The sequence below is a fragment of the Bufo bufo genome, chromosome 6 (genome assembly GCF_905171765.1).
Source record: "Bufo bufo chromosome 6, aBufBuf1.1, whole genome shotgun sequence".
Classification (NCBI taxonomy): domain Eukaryota; kingdom Metazoa; phylum Chordata; class Amphibia; order Anura; family Bufonidae; genus Bufo; species Bufo bufo.
This window is the reverse complement of record NC_053394.1, coordinates 148,278,523-148,304,643: the sequence shown is the minus strand read 5'-3', so window position 1 is coordinate 148,304,643 and position 26,121 is coordinate 148,278,523. Positions and strand designations below refer to the sequence as shown.

General features: G+C 41.5%; 1 protein-coding gene across 6 annotated transcripts in view; it reads right to left on the bottom strand.

Annotated features, from left to right (window-relative positions):
- NFATC2 (nuclear factor of activated T cells 2) overlaps positions 1-26,121 on the bottom strand; it is a 138,772-nt gene that overhangs the window by 101,060 nt on the left and 11,591 nt on the right. For 2 of the 6 annotated variants that reach the window (XM_040435474.1, XM_040435475.1), the window contains exon 1: positions 16,799-17,251. The exons of 2 other annotated variants lie outside the window; for them this stretch is intronic. In XM_040435474.1, the coding sequence (XP_040291408.1) occupies positions 16,799-16,922 (124 nt within the window). In that variant the 5' untranslated portion in view covers positions 16,923-17,251. Of the gene's footprint in view, positions 1-16,798; positions 17,252-26,121 lie in introns of those variants that run through there. 2 more of the 6 variants (XM_040435476.1, XM_040435480.1) reach the window with 2 other exon arrangements.

Below are 26,121 nucleotides of genomic sequence, written 5' to 3'. Positions count from 1 at the left end.
TTCTAAATATTCCAAACTCATCCCAAGTAACCTGATGTCACGCCATGCCCAGCTCTCAGGTTCTCATATGAGAGGAGAGCGATGCTAAATGTTCACTACAATCCTAGACTATGGACTTTCCCAATATAGTATTATTGTTGGATTTCTGCAGGGATTGCATAATATTCCAGCTTGAAATCCAATTCTCCATCACCTTTCTACTGCCACCATCGGCATTCTATCAGTGTGCAAAGGCCAGAATTTGTCAAAATGCTCATGAATACATCATGACTGCAGTGTGTATGTCATTTTGTTCTTCTTTTATTTTGTTAATAAATTAAAAAAGCATTCCCACAAAAAAAAATATTCTCTGACCTGTTAGAAAGGTACATGATGTAAACTGTAGTGAATTTAATTTTCTTACCAGTGACTGTATTTGTGAGTTATAACCTCTCTTCTGATTCTCAGCTGTGTTATGTGATCTCCGACTGACACAAGACAGGAAGTCAGTTACTTCTCTATTCATTCCTATGAGGCTGACATTAAGACTCCCATAGGAATTAGGGATGAACGAAGTTTCCAAATATTCGATTCGGACACCGGCAAATTTTCCCCACAAAATTTCTTCATTCCTAATTAATTTGTCACGAAGCGTGTTAAATTAGCTATATTCCGGCCTGCAGGGAGAGTGTATCTCAGTGTACATCACTGTGCATTGCAGCAACATGTATAACTAGTTCTTTCTGATAGTGAAACAGTTACTATGACAGGCAGGTGGACACCCCAATAAAAGTAGAATTATATTCATCCCAATTTGAGAATCACGGCCTAACAGAATTGCTTATCTATTTAACAAGGTGGACACCCCAAATACAGTAAAATTAGACAGCTTATTCATCCCAATTTGAGAATCACGGCCTAACAGAATTGCTTATCTATTAAACAAGGTAGACACCCTAATAACAGTGGTATTAGAGTTTATTTACCCCAATTTGAGAATCAAGGCCTAATGGAATTGCTTATCTATTAAACAAGGTGGACACTTTTCAATTAGATAGCTATGTGCCCTAAAAAGGGATTGATGCAAAGTGAGCTGCCTCCTATGGATCCCATTAGCTTCAGATTACAGAGACTACACTGTCCCTGCAGTCTCCCTATGCTCACCCTACAGTGTGTAAAACTCTCCCTACAATCTCCCTATACTGTCCATGTATTCTCCCTATCTAATATTCCACAATTAAAGGCTTCTTTAGGCTGGCCTTCTGCTGATTGGCTGGCTGCATAGCATTATGGGTCATATAGCGTTCTCGAGCTTCTTACTTTCACTTTGCAACATGTGTAGCCTCCATTTTAGGGAAAAAAACATTCGCTACCACGAAGCATGTGGAAATTCGGATTCATTGCGAATCGAATCTTTCCTAAACTTCAGATCAAATTCTACCTTAGATACGTTGAATCGCTCAACACTAATAGGAATACATAGAGAAACTGGCTTCCTGTCCATACATAAGATGCTGTGTGCTGTGTATTTGGAAAGTCAGAGTGCTGGTCACATGACACAGCTGAGGATCAGAAGAGAGGTTATAACTAACAAATACAGTCACTGGTAAGAAAATTACATTCACTCCAGATTACATCATGTAACTTTCTAACAGGTCAGAGGATGCATTTTTTGTGGGAGTGCTTCTTTAAGTTCTTTAATAGTTTACAGTTTCCATCACTGATCATTGTAATTGCTTTACCCAAAACTGTGCAGATTATGGAGCTTTGTAGGGCTGGGTATTTATTAGGGCTGAGGTTTATTTAAAAAATTGGATACTCAATTTAAATTTTTCAAAAAGATCAGAGAGGAGAGAGAGGCTTTTTCAGAGAACTTTACATTCAGGTAGAATTTACGGCTTGTTCACATCTGCACTTTAAGCTCCATACCCGGCCTTCATCCATGATTCAGCCAAAAAGATTAAACAAAAAGTCCTGCATACAAGACTTTTTTGTCTGGTAAAAAAAAAAGGTTCCTGAATGGAAACTGAATGTTTTAGTCATCTCAGTAATGTGTCCATTATTTTCACTGTTCTGCTCCTCTAACCAGTTCAAGCGACAGCCAGTGTGGACCAAATGCCGGAGCCCCATTTTTCAAATCTGACGTGTCAGTTTATCATGTGTCAGTTTATGTCATTATGTGGTAATAACTTTGGAACGATTTTACTTATCCACGCCATTCTGAGACTGTTTTCTCGTGATACATTGTACTTCATGTTAGTGGTGAATTTGAGTTGATACGTTTTACCTTTATGCGTAAAAAAATCAAAATTTGCTGAAAATTAGGAAAAATTCACTATTTTCAAAATTTTACTCCATAAAATAGTTATTACTTTACATTCCCCATATGTCTACTTTATGTTTGCATCATTTTGTAATGTCATTTTATTTTTTCAGGAAATTAGAAGGCTTAGAAGTTTAGAAGCTTATTAAAAAAAATTTAAGAAAATTGCCAAAACCCACTTTTTTTTAGGACCAGTTCAGTTATTGAGTCGCTTTGTGGGACTTAATTAGTATAAACCACCCATAAATGACCCCATTTTAGAAACTACACCTCTCAAGTTACTCAAAACTAATTTTACTAACTTTGTTAACCCTTTAGGTGTTCCACAAGAATTAAAGTAAAATGGAGGGGAAATTTTAAAATTTCATTTTTTGTGTGCATATCTTCCATTTTAATAAATTTTTCCTGTTACACAGTATGGGTTATCAGCCAAACAAACCTCAATATTTATTGCCCTGATTCTGCAGTTTACAGAAACACCCCATATGTGGTTGTAACCTGCTGTATGGGCACACGGCAGTGCTCAGAAGGAAAGGAGCACCATATTGTTATTGGAGGGCAGATTTAGCTTGAATGGTTTTCAGGTGCCATGTCAAATTTGACCCCCTTTTGGAAACTACACCCCTCAAGGAATAAATATAGTGGTGAAGTGAATGCTTTGACCTGTGAAAATTAAAAATTAACTTTTATTTCCAATATAATATTGCTTTAGCCCTACATTTTTTATTTTCACAAAGGCTAACAGGAGAAAATGCACCCCACAATTTATGTATTTTTTCCTGAATACGGCAACACGTGGTCGTAAACCGCTGTTTAGGGACACAGCAGCATTCAGGAGGGAAGGAGCGGTATCGGGATTTTCTAACATGTAATTTGCTGAAATTGTTTTAGGGGCCATAACATTTTAACTTTTTCACTAATGTAGCTGTGTAGGGGCATGTTTTTTGCAGGATGGGCTGTAGTTTTTATTAGTATTATTTTGGGGTACATAAGTCTTTTTGATCACTTTTATAGCATTTTTTGTGGAGGTGAATTGGGTAAAAATGGCAATTGTGTCAGTGTTTTTTATTTTTATTTTTTTATGGGGTTTCTCTTGCGGTAAATATGACATGATAATTTTATTCTGTGCGTTGATAGGGTTATGGCGATACCAAATTTATATAGTTTTTTTCTGTTTTACTACTTTTTTAGCATAAAATCATTTTTGTGTTTAAAATAAATGATATTTTGCATCACTATATACTAACATCAATTACATTTTTATTTTTTCACCAATGTAGCTGTGTGGGGGCTTGTTTTTTGTGGGACGGGCTGTATTTTTTATTGGTAACATTTTGAGGTACATAAGTCTTTTTGATCACTTTTTATAACTTTTTTTTGGAGGTGAATTGGGTAAAAATGGCAGTTTTTAATTTTTTTATGGGGCTCCTCTTTCGGTAAATATGATATGATAATTTTATTCTGTGGGTTGATACGGTTATGCGATACCAAACTTATATAGTTGTTTTTTTTTACTACTTTTTCAGCATAAAGTCACTTTTGTATTAAAAATAAATAATATTTTGCATCGTCATATACTAAAGTCCATAACTTTTTAATTTTTTCACCAATGTAGCTGTGTTTTTTGTGGAATGGTCCGCAGTTTTTATTGGTATCGTTTTGGGGTACATAAGTCTTTTTGATCACTTTTTATAACATTTTTTGTGTAGGTGAATTAGGTAAAAATGGCAATTGTGTCAGTGTTTTTTATTTTTTTTATGGGGTTCCTCTTGTGGTAAATATGATATTATAATTTTATTCCGTAGGTTGATACGATTATGGAGATACCAAATTTATATAGTTTTTTTAATGTTTTACTACTTTTTTAGCATAAAATCATTTTTGTGTTTAAAATAAGTTATATTTTGCATCATCATATACTGATTTGAATAGAATTGGCAATTTGGCCAAATTGGACCAGAATCAAATTCAATCTTCTCATATGCTAATCCAGTGATGCTCAACCTGCGGCCCTCCAGCTGTTGTAAAACTACAACTCCCACCATACCCTGTCGTATGATGGTAGCTGTAGGCTGTCCAAGCATGTTGGGAGTTTTGCAACAGCTGGAGGGCCGCAGGTTGGGCATCCCTGTGCTAATCGTATCCCTATTTATTCTGGATGCCCAATAAACATAATAATATTGGTTAAATCTGACACTTTGCAGAAAAAAAATCCTTTGTCCAGTAGAGTGAAAAGTACAACAGCAGTAATGCTGGCAGCATTTCCTTGCATTGTGCCGAATGGCTTAGACGGAGGACAGGGTAAACATGCCAAGTGAACAGCGCCAGCAGCTTATCCTTGTATGTCTTTGGTGATTGTTAAAAGAAGCCCTTGTCTTTAATCATGCTTCATTAGAGACTACAGATGCTGCAGTGGTTACATGAAGGCACTACAAAGCCACGTAACATTGTCTATTATGAAGCCTTGGTATGTTATAGCCTTTCGTTCTAATTATTTCCATGCTGTTAACAAGAACAAATCATTTCAATTATGGTTTTTAGTGCTTTGAAGATGAGAAGGGCTTAAAAAATAAAAGTATAAAAAAAAATTAAAAAATTTCATTATAACTAAGAATGCAGGTTTAGTAGTTTCCATTAAAGAAATGCAAGACCACATAAACTTTAAAGAGCATCAAAACATTGCAAAACTTTAGAGAATTCTACAGCACAAAAACAAAACAAATTTGTTTGAGCAGTGATAAAATTCAGCACATAGTGAATACTACGGTATGTACCAGAACTTCATTTTTGTCTCTTTAAAGGGTTATTAAACTAAGCAGCAATCTATAGGGCTGATGGAGACAGCCAAATACAGACCCTCATTCTGGTGATTGTGGGGTTCAGTGATCATTTGTTTATCATCTACCCTATAGATAGGTGACAAATGTTTGTTGTGGATAATACCTCACTTTTTTAGGTAAATCAGATTGGTGCACAACTCAGGGGACACAAGTGCACTTTTAACTCCTTAGAGATATCACTAATTTTGATCTTAACCACTTCCAGAACAGGGCATTTACCTGTTCCAAAATCGACTTCTTTAAGGACCAATTCAGTTCTGAAGTCACTTTGAGGAGCTCACATAATAGAAACCACCCATAAATTACCCCATTTTAGAATCTACCTCTCAAACTATTCAAAACAGATTTTAGAAATGTTGCTAACCCTTTAAGTATTCCATAGGAATTAAAGCAAAATGAGGTGAAATTTCAAAATGTCACCTTTTTTAGCAGATTTTCCATTTTAATCCATTTTCCAGTAACACATCAAGGGTTAACAACAAAACAAACCTCAGCATTTATTACCCTGATTCTGCAGTTTACAGAAACACCCCATATGTGGTTGTAAGCTGTTGTATGGGCGCACAACAGGGCTTAGAAGGCAAGGAGCGCCATGGCGAATGGTCTTTGGGCGCCATGGTGCATTTGAAGATGCTCTAAGGTACCCCTATAGTGGAAACCCCAAAAAAGTGACCAGATTTTGGAAACTTCACCGCCCAAGGAATTTTTAAGAGGTGTAGTGAGCACTTTGACCTAACAGGCGTTTTATAGAACTTTTAACACTTGGCTGTGAAAATGATTAATTTTTTATTTGTATTTTTTACAAGAAAATGGTGCTTTAGGCCCAAGGTTTATTTTTCACAAGGAATAATAGGAGAATATCCCCCCACAATTTGCTATCCATTTTCTCCTGAATACAGTAACACCCCATTTGTGGTTGTAAACTGTTGTTTGGTGATATGCCAGGGCTCAGTCAGAAGGGAAGGACATAGTAGCCCCAGTTACAGGGGGAATAAAACCCACAGAGAGGCTGTACAACCTCACCAGTCTCATTGCAGGGCTGATCGAGGTCTCAAGACTGGAAAACCCCTTGAAATCATTGTTTAAGTAAGTACCCCCACTCTCATGCAAGTGCTGCATCCCCTTCAGTATTTACCTGCACGTGGTTTACAATGTAGCCGTAGTGCAATGTAATTACAGCTTCCTCTTCTATTCAATTTAATGGGGCGAAAAACTGTAATTACACTGCACCACAGCGACAATATAGATGGTGTGCAGGCAAACACCGAAGAGGACGCAGCGCTTGCACAAGCTCCTCAACCCCTTTAAACAGTTGATTGGTAGCAGTGCAGAGTGTCAAACCCCCACTGTTTTGATATTGATGATCTATCCTGAGGATAAGTCATCAATATCATGAAACTGGAATACCCCTTTAATAAAAAGAACAGTGAAAGTCAGAAGGTAGGATATGGCAGCTATATTTGGAGGGAAGATAACACGTGCTGTAGATAGGGAGGACAGCACGAACATAACTATTTGCAGGGGGGAAGGCAGCAGCACCCTAGACACACAAATATCATATCCAAGATCTCTAGATGGGATCTGTCCACATGAGAAAAGTCTGAAACTAGGAGCGGGTTGCAAGCTCTGAAAACGAATGAAGGGATAAGGCTGCCTTTGTCAAACGTGCATATTTTGGTGTTGGTCAGTGTTTTTCAGCAGTATTTGTAAGCCAAAACCAGTTGTGAAAGCTACAGAGAATAAGTGTAAGGGCTTATGCACACAAACGTATGTTCTTTCCATGTTTTTTGGACGACGGTATGTGTAACCATTCATGTTTCCGTATGTCCATATGTCCGTTCCGCAAAAACTCATACGCATTACGGACAAGGATAGGACCGTTGTATCAGGAGGCAGGTGTTCTATTCCGCAAAAAAACGAAATGCACACAGAAGTCATCCATATTGTTTGCAGATCCGTATTTTGCGGACCGCAAAATACATACTGTCATGTGCATGAACCGTAATGGAAATATCTTCACCTCTTCTATGTTTTGACAAACTCCTGTCTTTGACTTACAAATGCTGATGCAAAATACTGAGCAAATACTGACTGTGTGAAAATGTTCTTAGGCTACTTTCACACTTGCGGCAGGACGGATCCGACAGGCTGTTCAACATGTCGGATCCGTCCTTCCGCTATTTTGCCGTGCCGCTGGACCACCGCTTCGTCCCCATTGACTATAATGGGGACGGGGCGGAGCTCCGGCGCAGCACGGTGGTGCACGGCGAAAGCCGCCGGACTAAAAAGTCCTGCATGTCCGACTTCTTAGTCCGGCGGCTTTCGCCATGAACCGCCGTGCTGCGCCGGAGCTCCGCCCCCGTCCCCATTATAGTCAATGGGGACGGAGCGGCGGTCCAGCGGCACGGCGAAATAGCGGAACGATGGATCCGACATGGTGAACAGCATGTCGGATCCATCCTGCCGCAAGTGTGAAAGTAGCCTTAGTTCAACCTTTTTTCTACTCAAGGTAACTAGTACTAACATATTCAAAAATAAATATTCATGCCAAATGTGTCCATAACTTACACCATTAGCATTGCAATAACTATTCAAAGCTCAGCAAGCAGTCCGGTGTCAGTGATTGCACAGACGGAGGTGCAAAAAAAGCATTTTACATATATATTCTTCCTCGGTCAAGTTAAGAAACAAAAAATGTGTCTCTACTGAGAGCAGAGATCATTCAGGAAAAAAAAAAAATAACCACTTCCTCAGTGAACTTCCTCCCATACACATCAAGTGAAGATCATCTATACTGTATCCATTTTCAATAATTAATTTATTTTTTGCTACCATTTGCATTGAAATGTGATCTTTTTTATATACAGTCATGAAGAGTCTACTAATTTAATAACTTAAAACTGGAGCCTACAGATTCACAGCAGGCCATGCTGATGTCATAAATCCACAAGCAATTTTGTCATGCTTAGGCCGAATGCACACGGCCGTGTTCCGCGGCCGAGAGCGGTCCGTGGTATCCTGGCCTGGATTCCTGCTGAGAGCAGGAGCGCACGGCGTCATTGGTTGCTATGACGCCGTGCGCTTCATGCCGCCGCTGCTGTACAGTAATACACTCGTATAGTGTATTACTGTAGTGCAACCAATGACGCCGTGCGCTCCTGCTCTCAGCAGGAATCCAGGCCAGCATACCACGGACCGCTCTCGGCCGCGGAACACGGCCGTGTGCATTCGGCCTTAGTGGAGATGATTTACACCATTCACTTGAAATAGGTGAAATTTGCTAAATATGTGCAGAAAATCCAGTAGAATTTCTGCCAAAGTGTAAAGCAGGCAATGCATTGAAGTAAGTGAACATTTCTTGAGAAAATGAATATAACTGGGATCCCTTAGGCCTAAAACAAACTGGCACAATGAGTACCTTTACAATACAACATGCAGTGTAACACTCTACGGTCATGGCAACCTCTGTATGGAATTTGAGGTATAGAAATGTAAAGTATATGCCCATAGACTTCTACAGGCAGCAGATTATGGATCCATAGTGCAGGAGTATGTATGAGCCCTTGCTCTTTTTGTAAGGCCTCTTGCTCACGAACGTCTTTTTTTTCCTTTTCCGTTCCGTTTTTTGCGTTCAGTATACGGTCCGTATACGGAAGCATTCATTTCAATGGTTCCGCAAAAAAAATATATGGAACGTACTCCGTATGCATTCCGTTTCTGTATTTCCATTCTGTTGAAAGATAGAACATGTCCTATTATTGCCCGCAAATCACGTTCCGTGGCTCCATTCAAGTCAATGGGTCCGCAAAAAAAAACGGAACACATACGCAATGTACTCCGTATGTCTTCCGTATCCGTTCCGTTTTTGCGAAACCATCTATTGAAAGTTTTATGCCCAGCCCAATTTTTTCTATGTAATTACTGTATACTGTATATGCCATACAGAAAAACGGAACGGAAAAACGGAACGGAAAAACGGAACGGAAAAACGGAATGGAAACAAAAAACTGAACAACAGATCTGTGAAAAACGGACCGCAAAACACTGAAAAAACCATACGGTCGTGTGCAGGAGGCCTAAGGATCAGGCTTGGGCTCTTTATAACAGAACACTCTGCCAGATCCATTGCCAGCTGTTATCAATGGCACATTGGCACCTGAAGGATTCCATTGATTCATGGGGTCCATCAGGTTCTGCTGAGGTGTATGTAGTGCTGAAGGGATCTGCGAAACAGGCTCCACCACAAGTGAGCAGAGTCTTATATTCCTTTATTCCCCTCTGAATTGTAATAAAGAAAAGCTAAAAGTTTGGAGAACTATAGAAATCATGAAATGTGTGGCTACAGATTACAGTGAAAGGAGGAAGCAACTTATGCAGTATCACAAAAGAGCTGACTCAGATGATGGGGTCACAAACTCTGCAGATGTACTCTTAAAGGGGTTATCCCATGACTAATGTAAAAAATGGAAATCAGACATCAAATAGTACATGACAACCTTTTTCTAACAAAGCTAGAACCAGCTCTGTACCTCACATGGGATCAGGGATCTCCAGATTCATTGCTCTGCTAGATTTATATTAAGCTGGCAGCTCAAGGGGAGTGTCTTTTCTGCTGCAGCTAAGGGGGCGTGGCCATGATCTCCCTATCACAGCGCAGGAGGCAGTTGAAGGATGAAGCTGAGCATGTGCGGCCTTCTCAGTGAGCAGGTCAAAGAAATAAGAAAAAAATAAAAACAGCGGGTGGCGCTATACAGATACATTTAATTGAATAACTCAGTGGCTGTGTTAATGGTTTAATTACATGCAATTACAAAAGTATACAGATCCAGGTGCTGGCTTGAAAACTGTAGAATATTTTTCGTGAGACAATCCCTTTAAATCTTATTTGGCCATGAGTATGGCCACAGAGTATGGTCGGGTTTCCTGATGCAGTTGTGGAAGCCAAAATCAGGAGTGGATCAGAAGAGAAGTTGTGTCTGTCCTTTTTGTCCTTTTTGCATTCTCTCTTTTTATGATCTACTAAAGATTTTGGCTTCCAAAACTGCATTCACAAACCTGACCGTGTGGCCATACCCTTATGAGAAAAAATGTTCCACAATTGCTTTTTCTGGGGAATGCAAGTATTTACTAAACCAGACATGTCAGGGGAGCCAACTGCTCCTCATTAATGTATACTTTCACCCTATTTTAAACCACTACAAGCTGTGGCTAAGAACTGCGCTGTGGGAATCTAGTCTAATACGCCAATGTGGTATGCTCTCCAAAGGGTTTCTTCTAACAAACCATAAAAAAACACATCAATCAAGACAGGGTATAGGATACTTAATGCCAGCAAAATAATAAAACACATAATTCCAAACTGATGCTATTAGAAACTATCTGGGCTGAGTACAAAACCCTGTCCACGTGCACCGAACTAAACTGGTCTGGGTTTTCAGTGCGGAATCTGAACCAAAAATATGGGACAGATCTGCAACATCTGAAATTACGTTAAAGAGGTTGTCGTACATTTCCAAAACAGCACCTGGATCTGAATGCTTTTAGAACTGCATGTAATTAAAAATTTCATATAGCCACTGAGATATTCAATAAAATGTATCTGTATAGCGCCACCTGCTGTTTGTTCTTTCTTTATTTCTCCGTCTAATGCAGTAACATCACTGAAGTGGTCGCACATGCTCAGTTTCATCCTTCCACTGCCACCTGCCATGCCTACTGCGTGTCTTATAACGTACTTCTCTATCACCTGCACAGGTCCTACCGTCTACCAACCCGACCCATCATACCCCACTTTACAGGGTTTTAGTGATCCCTCCTCCACTCTTCACAATCAGGCTTATCATAAATGTCATCCAACAGCTGAGATCTCCACTTATCCCAATAAGTCAGTCCCTTCAATGCGCCAACTTTCAACGAAGAGTGCACGTGCAGTCACCTACAAAAAATGTTGGGTGGAGAACCTCTTTCAACAGTTTGTGACTTAGGCCTCGTTTACATTTCCGTTTTTCACATATGTGTGCTATCCGTCTCTTCCACGGACAGCACACATATCCACTGATTGTAAAGTTTTTATTCACACATGGGTCAGTGGAAACATCATGGAGACATGTACTACTTTGGTCCGCAATGTGGGCCAACATGCTCGATGAGGTCTATGGGATGACATCCACGTTCTGTCAGTGTTTCACAGACCACCGATACGAGATGCTCTGGAAATTACTTTTCAGCGGAGCAGTGTCGGTGGAATGCGATGACACACGTAGGTAAAAAAAAAAGGACCAAACGAATTTTCCATGGACGAGTTCTTACAATTTTTGTCTGATGTCCACTGTGTTCTTAATGTCTGACTGCTTTCTTAGACTCATGCACATGACGTGATTGGCCCAGGAAACACAGTCTGTGTGTCTGTCAGATCTCCTGGGCCGACCGTGGTTCCCTTGAAGTGAACAGACTTTATCCTAATGTTTTATGAAGCAGCCAGTTCATATCTGATTGTAGATCTCATACACTGAACTCACATGATGGTTGAGTACAAGAGATCTGCGATAAGATATGAACTGGCTGCTTCATAAAATACTATGATACAGTCAGTTGTCGTTGACCCAGTAAATCCGACAGACACAAGGATCATGTTTCCTGGGCCGGTCGTGTGCATGAGCCCTAAACTGTTGTAACTGTCAATAAGGTTCACATCACGTTTTATGCCTCCGTTTGGCGTACTCATTAGAAAAAAAAGGATACAAAAACGCAGCACGGAACTCTATGGTGAACTGATGCCACTGTAGGGCATCAGTCTGAGGCATGAGTTTATCGTATATGTTTTTACGCTAAAGGGGTTGTCTGGGTTCAGATCTGAACCCGGACAGACCTCCATTTTCACCCAGGCAGCCCCCCTGACTTGAGCATCGGAGCAGTTCATGCTCCGATGCTCTCCTTTGCTCTGCGCTAAATCGCGCAGGGCAAAGGCATTTTTAGGCGTTCCGGTGACGTACTGGGGCTCTCCATGGGGCTGCCAGGAAGCCCGGTGACGTCACGGGCACTGATGGGCGGGATTTAGCTCTGCCCTAGCCAGTAAAACGGCTAGAGCAGCTCTAAAGCTCGCCCATCAGAGCCGGTGACGGGCAGTGTGTCATGATAAACAAAAGAGCCCTCCGATGCCTCAGGGATGCTGCCGGGGTGAAAAAAAGGGTATGTCCGGGTTCAGCTCTGAAGAGTTTTTTAAATTAATTCTGCTGTATCTATCGCAAAACTTCAGAAAAAATGCATATTATCACAAGCATTATTACTTTTACTTCCAATATTACTTATTTGTGTTATATTCATCCACTTATATCATATGAACGTAAGTAAAAAAAAATCAGATAAATTCAATGTTATCAGGGATATCTACTGTAATGTGGACAATACCATTTTGTTAGAAGATTCACCCGGCCATAAACTAATCACAGGGTGGGACCTTCTGTGATCAGCTGACAACTACGGGGGGATCTGGCAGCAAGCGTTCAAATCCACTGCAATGGCACTGCATTAAACAGTGGCCACGTATGTTCAAGTCGCCTGCAATGGCACTGCATTAAACGGTGGCCACGTAAATGATTGTATTGCCAATATAAAGCATGGACCTGCTGACCCTCATCCAATAGATGGGGGTACTGAGCAGGGAAACCTCACTTACTCGCACTGCACTTTAGATTTTCTTCTGCGGATTTTCCAGCTACCGGTAATCCACAGAATCTGAACCAAGCCAGTGTATTTGAAAATTAGTTTTTCTTAAAAGCATATATGAACATGTCGCTTTAGAAAGCATTTATCTTCATATGGAAATCATATATCGTATTTCTTACTAGTTTTTCTGACTATAAGGCCTCGTCCGTTATTCACTGACGTGTGCTTTTCGCATTTTCCACGGACAGCACAAGTACCCATTGAAATGTGTCTGTTCACATTTCAGTATTTTTTTACTGATCATGGGTCTTTAAAAAAATTACGGAGACATGCACTACTTTGATCCATGATGTGGACCAAGCACGCCCATAGATGGCATCCATCGTGCATCCGTTTTTCCCCGAAGACTGATAGGAGATTCTTTGAAAATAAATTTCCAGCTGAGCAACGTCATTGAATTACGGATAACACACGGGTGGTAAAAACAGACACACAGACAGACCACGGATGCTTCACGGACAGCTTCACAGATGAAACACGTACGCTTTTTTTCATGGACGTGTCACTGACACGGAAATGTGGATGAGGCCTAATCCTACAACCTGGATTCTGCCTCCAATAACTTTAAAGATGGCCAGGTGAAATCCGTGTGCATGAAAAAAAAGTGTTCTACAAGTCATGTCAGTACCGGTAAGTGCCATTATATAAAGGCAAAATGTATAAATTTAGGGGGTCATTTAAGATCAGAAATACACCTAATATTAGGTGTATTTCTAGCGCACATTGCAGAGCAAAGATTTTTTGGGCGTCGCAATCTGCGACTTTTCCCTGCACACGCCAGGTCTTAAAATGTGGGTGTGGCGAGGAAGGGGGAAAGGCTGGCAGGCCCGTCTCAGTGATCATTTTCTATGCCTGTTAGAAAATGGTCTAAATGGAAGCCAGCAAGGAAGCTGGTTTACATTTAGACCGGTGCTGGATACCCCGAAGTTATGTAGAGGCCGGCGCCTCTACATAACTTCAGCGGATCCACCACCAGCACAGGAGCTTATGAAGTCTAAAACGCCAGTCCTAATAAATGACCCCCTTAAATTTGATATATATATCTAACGTGATCTTCTGTCAGCTTCACGTTTAGCAGACCCATCTTTGGTACACAGAAGTGACCACAAAGGTGCCACCACAATTAGAACAAATGTCTACATCTAGTAACAATTATACCACCTGCAGAGTGTAACCACAAACAATAGTTGCAGAGTACATACCTGTAGGAGGACATGACACAATGCTACAAAATAAGGTTGTATTTTTGCACAGATGTTGGAGAAATTCAGGGAAAGTATTTGTCCAAAATATTTCAAAATTCATTGCAATTTTAGGCCTCACGCTCATGACCGTGTCTATATTGCAGTCTGCAAACCACGGATCCGCAAAATACGGACACCTTCCGTGTCCAATCTATATTTTTCTCACTACCATCACTGGAAATGACTATTCTCCTCCGCAATAAGGACAAGAATAGGACATTTCCGGAACGGACATACAGATTGTGAACTGTCTTTTTTTATTTTATTTTTTGACCCATAGAAATGAATGCGTCCCTGTGGATTCCGAAAAAAAGCAGGTCGGATACAGGTGCAAAATGCGGTCATGTGCATGACCCCAGGCCTGTTATGTGGAATCCATAGGACATCAAGTGGACAGGTTTACTATTCCAAGTCACGTGGACTTCAAAACCTATTGTTGGAATGCTTTCTCACGCCTGTGGACGTAATGTGGAAGTAAAGGCAACTTATCCATCACAGCCTCTGTCAATCGTGCTAGGAAACCTCTGTGCCTATTTGTTGGCTTCACCCAGCTTACTACAGCCGCCACATGGTCAGCCAATTATAGTCATGGGACGACCATGTGGCTACCTGGAAAAAGTTGAGCAAAGCCATCAGAAGTTCCTTGCGCTACTGCCCCTATATTCTAGTGGTCATGTTGGTCAAACACTGGCTGCAAAGCTGAAAGCCACCATCATCTGTCTTGAGACAACGCCTTTAAAGGGAACCTGTCATCTGGATTTTGTGTATAGAGCTGAGGACATGGGTTGCTACATGGCCGCTAGCACATCCGCAATACCCAGTCCCTATAGCTCTGTGTGCTTTTATTGTGTAAAAAAAAACGATTTGATCCGTATGCAAATTAACCTGAGATGTGTCCTGTCCCTGACTCATCTCACGTACAGGACACATATCAGGTTCATTTGCATATGTATCAAATCATTTACACAATAAAAGCACACAGAGCTATAGGGACTGGGTATTGCGGATGTGCTAGCGGCCATCTAGCAACCCATGTCCTCAGCTCTATACACAAAATCCCGGTGACAGGTTCCCTTTAAGTGCTGGGGTTCTTTTTCCACTCGAAGGGAGTGGTGTTGTAGTCCCCTGCCAACCGGGTGGACTGTGGCGCCACTGTGCAAGGGAAAAGCTAAAAGATCCTCAGTCCCTTAAAGGGGTTTTCCCAAAATGTTAATACTGATGACCTATACTCTAGATATGTTATCAGTATCTGATCAGTGGGAGTCTGACAGCCGGGGCCACCACCGATAAGCTATTTGAGAAGGCATCGGCGCTTGCAGTAGCTCCACAGCCTTCTCACAGCTTTTCCTAGGCCGAGTGATGACATGTTCATCGGTCATGTTGCCTCGGCGCAGCTGAGCTCCATAGAACTGTATGGGGCAGAGCTGCAATACCAAGCACAGCTTCTATACAATGTACAGCACTGTGCTTGCTCACAGGAGCACTGGTGCCTTCTCAACCAGCTGATTGGGCCCCCGCCGATCAGATACTGGTGACCTATCTTGAGGAAATAAATCTTGGAAAACCCTTTTAATGCTCATGGATAACAGGGATCCCAGAGGTCATAATGTTATAGCATATGCCAATGGGAAGGGTATATAAATGGGTATCCCAGTTTTATAAAGTGATGGCATATCACTTGGATAGTCCATCATTGCATGATCGTGGAGGAAAGAGAATGAAGACGCTGTAGCGTTAAACATGTGCTGCGTCCTCTTTTAAGTTTTACCCCGCACTATGGCCATCCCAATTACATAAAAATGGAGCCAAGCTGCATTTTCGGTGGCGAGGGTAGCGCTGTGCAGGGAAAGACAGTGAAGGGGACATAGTAATGGACAACAGCTGTGGCCTATTCATTTTCAGATCAGTAGTGGTCCCAAGCTGTATAACCCCTATCCAAAGGGTTAAAGCCGCCCGCCAGCTGCTGCTCTCCTGCATCACACAGTGGTTTGTCCACCCTAAATAAATCAACGTATTATCTTGTAGAAACATGTAAATATTTGTTCAGCATACAAATGACATGCATGCAAAATGGGAAGAGTAAACACATATGGCGAGCGCCATGCAAATTGTAACTCTTCTGCTTTAACCGCTTCATCACCAAGTTGCTAAAAAAAAAACTAGCAAGCAGCAGTAAAGTGCTCAGGGATGTATAACCATTAGGCCATTAATAATGAGTCTGCCACAAAGCAGCAATAACAGGAACATGGTAAAGACGTAGACAAGATAACCGGACAAAAGTCATTTAGCTAGAAAATACTCGCTCCTGGTCGACTTAGAACAAATGCAAGATCTAATGCAAAGCTGCCAACGGCGGGTGAAAAGGAGTGCAGATTAATGACTGTACACAATAGCGTGCAGACTGCAAACAGCTGAAAAACACAAGGTAAATATGCTTTGTGCCTTTAACCCTTCAACGCTACACGTCCCCTTAAAGCGACTATGGGAAAACTAAACGTAAGTGCAGTTTTGCAACATGTTTATATATTCAGATGATATTATGCTCAATATATCCATCCTTCCATCTACCCTGAATAGTTACAAACCTTCCAAAGACAATATATCCATCCTTCCATCTACCCTGAATAGTTACAAACCTTCCAAAGACAATATATCCATCCTTCCATCTACCCTGAATAGTTACAAACCTTCCAAAGAGTTGTGGCACTCATAGTCAAACAGGATGTTGAAATCCAATTCATCTTCAAGGCTGTCTTGAGGGTGACAACTGGCCAAGAGGTCAGGGTCTGGGGCTCGATCGGTGTAGCTCATCTCTATAATGTATTTTACAGCCCAGCTGTCAAGAAGACCAGGGATCCGAGGATTCCCCTTCTTAAAACTTCTACGAAATTCCCTAAACAACTTTTAATCCGTGGAAAAACAAAGCCTTGATGATCCTGGAGCTCATTTGGAGGAGCCTTCAAAATGTGGCACTGGTACAGACAATTGGAGTAGGACGGGAGAGGCTCCCGGCAAAGTGTCCAAAAGTGATGGCTGGCTGGAAGACAGGCACGGTTCAGTTCGGCTCGGTGACAAGAGATCACAAGTGTGTGAAATTGGCAGAAGTACAGAAATAGCTAGTACTGAACTTCCTGCTCAATACAGACACCTGCTATGGAGGGGCGTGTTCTCCAGCCACAACTGGGGAAGCGAGCGTGTCAGCAGCCGCTGTCACTGTGACACTGCCCCTGGCACAGAACAGGAACAACGCTTGTCTAATCTGCTAACCCCTTCACACTGAACACAGAGCCAAGGTGTCAGTGGCTGCTGCAAAGGAACCATAGAGAAATCTACTGGAAGCTATGGGGAAGGCCGATATCACTAGACATACTGTGCTGTGGCCGATATATAATAAAATAAAGCCTAGCTCACTGGTGGGCTCTGTAGTTCACGTAATTCCTCTGCTGCAACGAAACATTTTTGCACGTTCGTGCTGGAGATATGACGTATATGAGAGTATTTGCTTGTGAATAGATAAATAAACCATTGAGAGGAGGAAACTGGGACCATAAGGTCCAGAACAGGGAGGCCTTTTGGATTCTGAAGTTGCAGACCATAGCCTGAGGGCTTGTTCACACGACCGTATGGCTTTTTAAGTGTTTTGCGGTCCGTTTTTAACGGTTCAGTTTTTTGTTTCAGTAGTTTCCGCTTCCATTCCGTTTTTCCGTATGGCATATACAGTATACAGTAATTACATAGGGCTGGGCAAAAAATTTTCAATAGATGGTTCCGCAAAAACGGAACAGATACGGAAGACACACGGAGTACATTGCGTATGTGTTCCGTTTTTTTTGGCGGACCCATTGACTTGAATGGAGCCACGGAACGTGATTTGCGGGCAATAATAGGACATATTCTATCTTTGAACGGAATGGAAATACGGAAACAGAATGCATACGGAGTACATTCCGTTTTTTTTTTTTGCGGAACCAATCAAATGAATGGTTCTGTATACGGACCGTATACGGAACTTAAAAAACGGCCCATATGCGGAACGAAAAAAACCTTAAACCTGTGATGGCTAACCTCCGCCACTCCAGCTGTGGTAAAACTACGACTCCCAAGATGTACAGTCGTGGCCAAAAGTTTTGAGAATGACACAAATATTAGTTTTCACAAAGTTTGCTGCTAAACTGCTTTTAGATCTTTGTTTCAATTGTTTCTGTGATGTAGTGAAATATAATTACACGCACTTCATACGTTTCAAAGGCTTTTATCGACAATTACATGACATTTATGCAAAGAGTCAGTATTTGCAGTGTTGGCCCTTCTTTTTCAGGACCTCTGCAATTCGACTGGGCATGCTCTCAATCAACTTCTGGGCCAATTCCTGACTGATAGCAACCCATTCTTTCATAATCACTTCTTGGAGTTTGTCAGAATTAGTGGGTTTTTGTTTGTCCACCCGCCTCTTGAGGATTGACCACAAGTTCTCAATGGGAGTTTCCAGGCCATGGACCCAAAATGTCAACATTTTGGTCCCCGAGCCACTTGGTTATCACTTTTGCCTTATGGCACGGTGCTCCATCGTGCTGGAAAATGCATTGTTCTTCACCAAACTGTTGTTGGATTGTTGGAAGAAGTTGCTGTTGGAGGGTGTTTTGGTACCATTCTTTATTCATGGCTGTGTTTTTGGGCAAAATTGTGAGTGAGCCCACTCCCATGGATGAGAAGCAACCCCACACATCAATGGTCTCAGGATGCTTTACTGTTGGCATGACACAGGACTGATGGTAGCGCTCACCTTTTCTTCTCCGGACAAGCCTTTTTCCAGATGCCCCAAACAATCGGAAAGAGGCTTCATCGGAGAATATGACTTTGCCCCAGTCCTCAGCAGTCCATTCACCAAACTTTCTGCAGAAGATCAATCTGTCCCTGATGTTTTTTTTGGAGAGAAGTGGCTTCTTTGCTGCCCTTCTTGACACCAGGCCATCTTCCAAAAGTCTTCACCTCACTGTGCGTGCAGATGCGCTCACACCTGCCTGCTGCCATTCCTGAGCAAGCTCTGCACTGGTGGCACTCCGATCCCGCAGCTGAATCCTCTTTAGGAGACGATCCTGGCGCTTGCTGGACTTTCTTGGACGCCCTGAAGCCTTCTTAACAAGAATTTAACCTCTTTCCTTGAAGTTCTTCATGATCCTATAAATTGTTGATTGAGGTGCAATCTTAGTAGCCACAATATCCTTGCCTGTGAAGCCATTTTTATGCAACGCAATGATGGCTGCACGCGTTTCTTTGCAGGTCACCATGGTTAACAATGGAAGAACAATGATTTCAAGCATCACCCTCCTTTTAACATGTCAAGTCTGCCATTTTAACCCAATCAGCCTGACATAATGATCTCCAGCCTTGTGCTCGTCAACATTCTCACCTGAGTTAACAAGACGATTACTGAAATGATCTCAGCAGGTCCTTTAATGACAGCAATGAAATGCAGTGGAAAGGTTTTTTTGGGATTAAGTTAATTTTCATGGCAAAGAAGGACTATGCAATTCATCTGATCACTCTTCATAACATTCTGGAGTATATGCAAATTGCTATTATAAAAACTTAAGCAGCAACTTTTCCAATTTCCAATATTTATATGATTCTCAAAACTTTTGGCCACGACTGTACACTTGCTTGGCTGTTCTCAGAACTCCATGGAAATGAATGGAGCATGGTGGGAGTCGTAGTTTCACCACAGCTGGAGTGACGGAGGTTAGCCATCACTGGCCTAAACCTCCATTCAGACCTGGTATGTTTTTACTGAATATATATATATATACTTGGACTGTATTGTTATGTTAATGTGTAGTATTAGAATTTCATATGATCCCAGATAATGGTAATGGTAACAGATAATGTATACTCCTCTTGCAGGGGCGATGGAAGAGCTGATCAGGACAAGTTCCTGTTTTTGGTACCATCTGTGATTGTAATGAGTGCCCTGTGTTTTTAATTCCTGGTTTTACCTGTAGACATAAGCTATGACTAAGGACAGACGGTACTGTGCGAAATGTATGGCCTGTTTCACACTTGCGTTGTGGCTTTTCTGGTTTTGAAATCCAGCAGAGGATCTCAAAACCGGAATTAAACAGATCCATGCCATTTAATAATGGATCCGTTTTGGCCGCATCCGGTTGAACAAACAAACTGAACAAACCGAATCCGATATCATTGTAAGTCAATGGGCGCCCCAATCTGTTTTTTTGTTAGCGAAAAAAAATACTTATCCAGCACCATTGACTTGCAACTTGCAGAGGTTTTGTGTCCGGTCAAAAGAACGCAACAAAATGAAACGGAATGTATCCTGATCAGTTTTGTCCCTATTGACAGTGAATGGGGAGAAAACTGCTCCGTTTTGGCACGGTTTTGATATCCTCTGCTGGATGTCAAAACCGTAAAGCCACAATGCAAATGTAAAACAGGCCTTAGTGTCTGCATGGACTTTTTGTACTTCTCTGTGCTTTTAATGAGATGAAATAAACTGGATTTTTAACTTCCAGACAAGTTCTGGAGAAAACTTCTGCTGTTTATGGGTATAACTATAGTTGATATTCAGCAGTTTGCACAACAAACGGCCCAAAATTCAACATGACTGCACTCTGCTCGTAGTCTGGAGCGTAGAATGCTTCTATGAAATGTGTAGAGTGTACGTTTTGCATGATGGGTACAATAAGGCTTAGGGCTCATGCATATGACCTTATGTATTTTGCGGTCAGCAAAAAATACGGATGACATCCGCGTGCATTCCGTATTTTGCGGAACGGAACAGCTGGCCCTTCATAGAACTGTACTATCCTTGTCTGTAATGCGGACAATTATAGGACATGTTCAATTTTTTGGCGAAAATACGGACATGCACACGGAGTAACTTCTGTTTTTTTTTTCTGACCCATTAAAGTGAATGGTTACGCATACGGTCCGCAAAAAAAAACGAACGGACACGGAAAGAAAATACGTTTGTGTGCATGAGCCCTTACTGAAAGGCACAGAGAAGAATGAGTAATAGGTACGAATATAAGATTTTTCATTTCTGTTATGACATTTATGAGAATGCCCATAATGTCGAGACAGGATGAAAGGATGTGCCGCTCTGCACAGTGATCTAAAGATTTCAGTTTTAGCATTTTTTATCGAAATTTATTTAGAATAAACAGGGGAACAGTAAAGTTACATTTGTACTGTATTTTGTCATATCATCTTGGCCGGTTTCAGATGGTTGTGATATATTCACATTATAATATCTGTGTTACAACTGCAAGACCCAGACCTCCAGCATTTAAATGGAACCAACCTTACATCACATCAGCCTACAGCGACGTAACGCTCGGTTCAGCAGGAATGCAGTGTGTTATATCTGTACTACGGACACTAACTATAATGCATCTACACTAGGGCAGTGTAAGGACGGCCTCAAAGGGGCTGCCCAGGATTACAAAAACATGAGTGCCTTCTTCCAAAAACAGCACCACCCCTGTCCACATGTCGGAGAGGTGAGTAGTGTTGTATTTTTTATATTTTTTTTTGCTACAGTTTTACGTTTTTTTTCCTCAGAATTCGAATAACCACTTTAGGTTGTTTCACAGTTTTTTGCATTTTTTTTCACGTTTTTATGCAGCCAAATGTTAAATTAAACTCTATAGTAAATTTTGAAATACACTACAGACAAAGCTTTTTTTCATGGCGTTTTCTGAGTATTTTGAATTTTTATATACAAAAACAACTTGCTCTAGGTATGCAGTTGTTTCTATTGTTTTTCACTAAAGGCCCTGATACACATTAGTGTATTGTTGGCCAAACTCACCAGGACTGACAGGTTCAGCTGAGAGTCTAATGTGTGTGGAGGCTCCTGACTCTCCTACAGAAGATGTCAGAGGAGGAAGGTTTGAGCGCCTGATCCTTTTGTTCTTCCGGGAAATAAGGCGCCACCAGAAGTGTCTGGCAGCAGCTTCCTCCGTAATCCCCATAGAATACAAATTCACATATGGCCAAGCTGAACATGGATGTGTATAGGGGAGCCGGGAGACATAGCTGCTGGCTGAATGATCGTTCACCTGACAGCTACTCAATGTGTATGGCAGCCTTAAGGCATCTCTGTAGGAGTTTAAAAAACTATAATGTGTAATCAAGCTCCCCAGGTGACCTATAAAAGCCATACAGTATTTATTGTTCACCATATAAAATATAGCTATGTTACGACTGTAGGTAGGGAAAGACAAGGACAGGGAGCCCGAAGGCTAGAAACGAGCCTGCTTTCCCTACCTACTTGCAGTACAAGCCCTAGATAGATAGACCGCAGCTGGTCGACGGTCCCTACGCTATTTAGGTGCAGAGATGGACAACAAACAAAGACAAACACAATACCAGAGTCGTATGAAAATGAGTCAGAACCAGAGGGACTATGCAGTACCAAACGAGAGACAGAGAGTGGTTGCAAGACAGGCCGAGATCATAACCAGAGGGACTATGCACTACCAAACGAGAGACAAAGAGTGGTCAGAAACAAGCAGGGGTCAGAAGCAGGAGCAATAATAAGCACAGGAGCAGGAACCAGGAACACAGCATGTGAGTCAAAGTCTATCACTGGCAATGGTGTATGACCTGGAAGGGATTTAAATAGAGCGCCGAGTCCCTGGATCAGAACCTAATAGGTCGATTTACTCGGCGCTCCATTAGTCAGACACACTAGACATAGTAATGGAGCAGCTGAGCTAATCAGTCCACTGCTAATCTCCCCCAGCACACGCTGGGGAGCGTGTACCGTCACCAGGGGGCGTGTCTCTCCCGGCGTGGCCATGTTGAGGCTGAGGATTGCACTGCTGAAGCCCGGACAGGTAAGTTTGTTACGAGCTACTTGTGTGTTTTAAATGCTTATTATAAGTGCTTATTGTAAAAAAGCATTAGCAGTTAAAAATGCCAGAAAAATGCTTGAATACAATGTTACAATTAAAAATACCAAAAAAAGCCTTGGGGAAAAAAAAGGAAAAATCACATGCTGCTTTTTAAAAAAAAAATAATGCAAAAAAAAGAAAAACAACTAAGTGTGTGGAGGAAGCCTACATATGTCTTTACCTGCTCACATATTGTAATATGGATAAGTCCTAAAAAAAATTTTTTAAAATGTTCAGGTCATCTGCAGGCCAAAGGATTATAAAGTTATGTTACATTATCTGCTGTAGTTAGTTACCTCTAACATTAATAAGGTTTTACAATGCAGAATTAAGATTAATAAGAAAAAATCTATTTATCATGATGGTCTGAACTCTGAAGACAGACAATCTTGAAGCATCCACGATGAAGGACAACTTAGGTCTGTTATCTTCCTAAATGCATATTTGATGATAATGGGAGAAGACAGGATCTGGCTTAAATTTTGCTGAAATTATTCATTTTCATGAGTAATGAAGACCTAGTTGCATTGGATTGAAAAGTTCATTTTAAGAATAACGTGTCTGGTCTGTTACTGCCTTAAAGGGGTTGTCAGCGGAAAAAAATTACTTTAAAATCAGCACAAAAAAAAAGAATACTCAACTCACCAATAACCTGTCGCTCGCATTTTGATACTTACCAGGTCCCCAACTATTTTCTGCTTCCTGGTCCCTCTTGACACTGAGGAAATGCCCACTCAGTCAATTACAGGCTGAGGCAGGTCACCACTGCAACCAATGGTCGGCTGGAGACTTATTTCCTGCGTGTTGGGAGGCACCAGAACTAGACAGACCAGTAAGGACCTAGTAAAGAGATCAATTAAGTGAATATTGTTTGTTTTATTTTGCATGCTGGACAACCCCTTTAACATTTCATTTATACATGAACCTAACCTATCAGGTGGTTTCATTTTCAGTGTTTTTTTTTTGTTTTTTTAAGTGTAGCCTTTTTTATGCAGTTTTTTTAGTCAAAGCCAAATATGGATCCAGCAGGAAAGATGTGTAAGTCCTTCCTTTATATTCCTCCTTTTATTTTTAAATCACACATAACTTTGGCTCAAAAAGTCACCCAAAAAAATCACCAAAAATTGCTGTGATGTTTTTAAAATAAATAAATAATTAAAACACGGACCAAGGAGCCACCAAATGTTACTAGCAGAAGGACCCAGCATCGCACGGGTATATTTCATCTATTTAATTTAATGTTTGTGTGTGTCGTTAAAAGATATCGACAGTATCACCTATAACAGTGACCTCTACTGCACCCCGCTCCTTAACACTGACTTTTGCTGCTATAGGGTGGCCCAGGAAAAGTAGGCCGCCTCCAAATGAAACTGCCTAACAGTAAATCTGTCTTAATTGTCCATAGCAACCAATCAGATCTCAGCTTTCATTTTTTCAGAGCCCAGTAGGAACTAAAAACTGAGCTGTGATTGGTTGCTATGGACAACTAAGGCAGATTTACTATTAGGCAGTTTCCTTTGGAGACATTTAAGGCGAGCTACTTTTTTTGTGCCGCCCTGTAGAAACTCTCAGGTTTCTGTACAGTCACAAGAGCACAGGCAAAATTACCTCAGGATTCAAGCGTGGGCCTCTCAGGAACCTTTTGAACTGAATGTGGAACACACCGTTCACTACAAGTTCCAGAATGCCGTGTGCGTCATGTGGAGATTTTACTTGGTCGGTCCATAGCCTCAGGCGGGACTGGGGCGGTAGAAGAGGGGGAGCAGGGGGAAATGTGAAGTGAGGAGGAGTGAGATATGTGAATGTGACATACTGTGCACTGTGTCCTAAGACTATATTATCCATCTATATAATGTGCTCATATCAGTTCACTTAAAGGGGGTTGTCCCACGAAAAATATTCTGCAGTTTTCAAACCAGTACCTGGATGTAAATACATTTGTAATTGCATGTAATTAAAAATTTTGCATAGCCACTGAGTTATTCACTGAAATCTACTTGTATAGCGCCACCTGCTGTTTGCTTTTTCTCATTTCTCTGTCCTCAGTGAGACGGAAACACATGCTCAGTTCCATCTTCCAACTGCCAACAGCAACGGCAGAAAGGACACACTCCCAGAGAAAGGGCATGCCTCCTAAGCTAGCTAACAATTTGAGCATTGAATGGAGAGATCTATGGATCCAGGGCTGGTTGATTAATTGATTTGAAGTCAGAATTTGGGAAATCAATGTTAGTCCCATCCTTACAGGCAGGGCTTATATCAGTTAACACATACACTACAGGACACAAGGGGTGCAGGTCAGTGCTGCGGACAGTCATTAGCTGAAGCGGCATTAAACTGGAAGTTTACAGCGAGGGAACTTGAGCGATACACCGGAGGGGGTCATGAGGGAGAGTCTGCCAAAACAGTCCCAGAAGCTGAACAACCACTCTAAAGTGAAAAAAAGTGTAAATGGCGGAATATTTTTTTATCCATTACCTACCCCCAAAAAGTGAATAAGTTACATATACGCCAAAATGGTGCCATTGGAAAATGCAACTCATACTGCAAAAAACAAGCCCTGCAAAAAACAGCTACATGAATGGAAAAATACAAATTTTAAGGCTGTCTAAAACGTAAAAAAAATTCCTGTGGGGATCCAACCACTGGGACCACCACCGATCTAGAAAATGGGGGTCCCATTTGCCTATTCTAATGGAGCGGCATGCCAAGCATGCACCCTACTGATCCATTCATTCTCTTTGGTACTGCCAAAAAAGCTGAGAAAATAAAAATAAACAAGAAAATCAAGATTGAAATTGATAATCGTCTTTAAAAGGGTTGTCTAAGTCAAACAAAAACTCGGGTGGCCACTGTAAATGTGCTAAAATAACAAAAGAAGCAATAGTTACACCTTCACTCCCCTGCCACTTTCAGCTTTGTGCTCCATTACCCCCTGCCGCTGACTGGGTGCTCCTGGCTGCAGCAGTGATGTTCATTATACACAAGTCACCGTGCAGCCAATCACTGGCCTCAGCAGTACATAGGACACCGTTGCTGAGGCCAGTGATTGGATGCAGCAGTGACCTGTGTGTACGGAACATCACCGCTGCAGC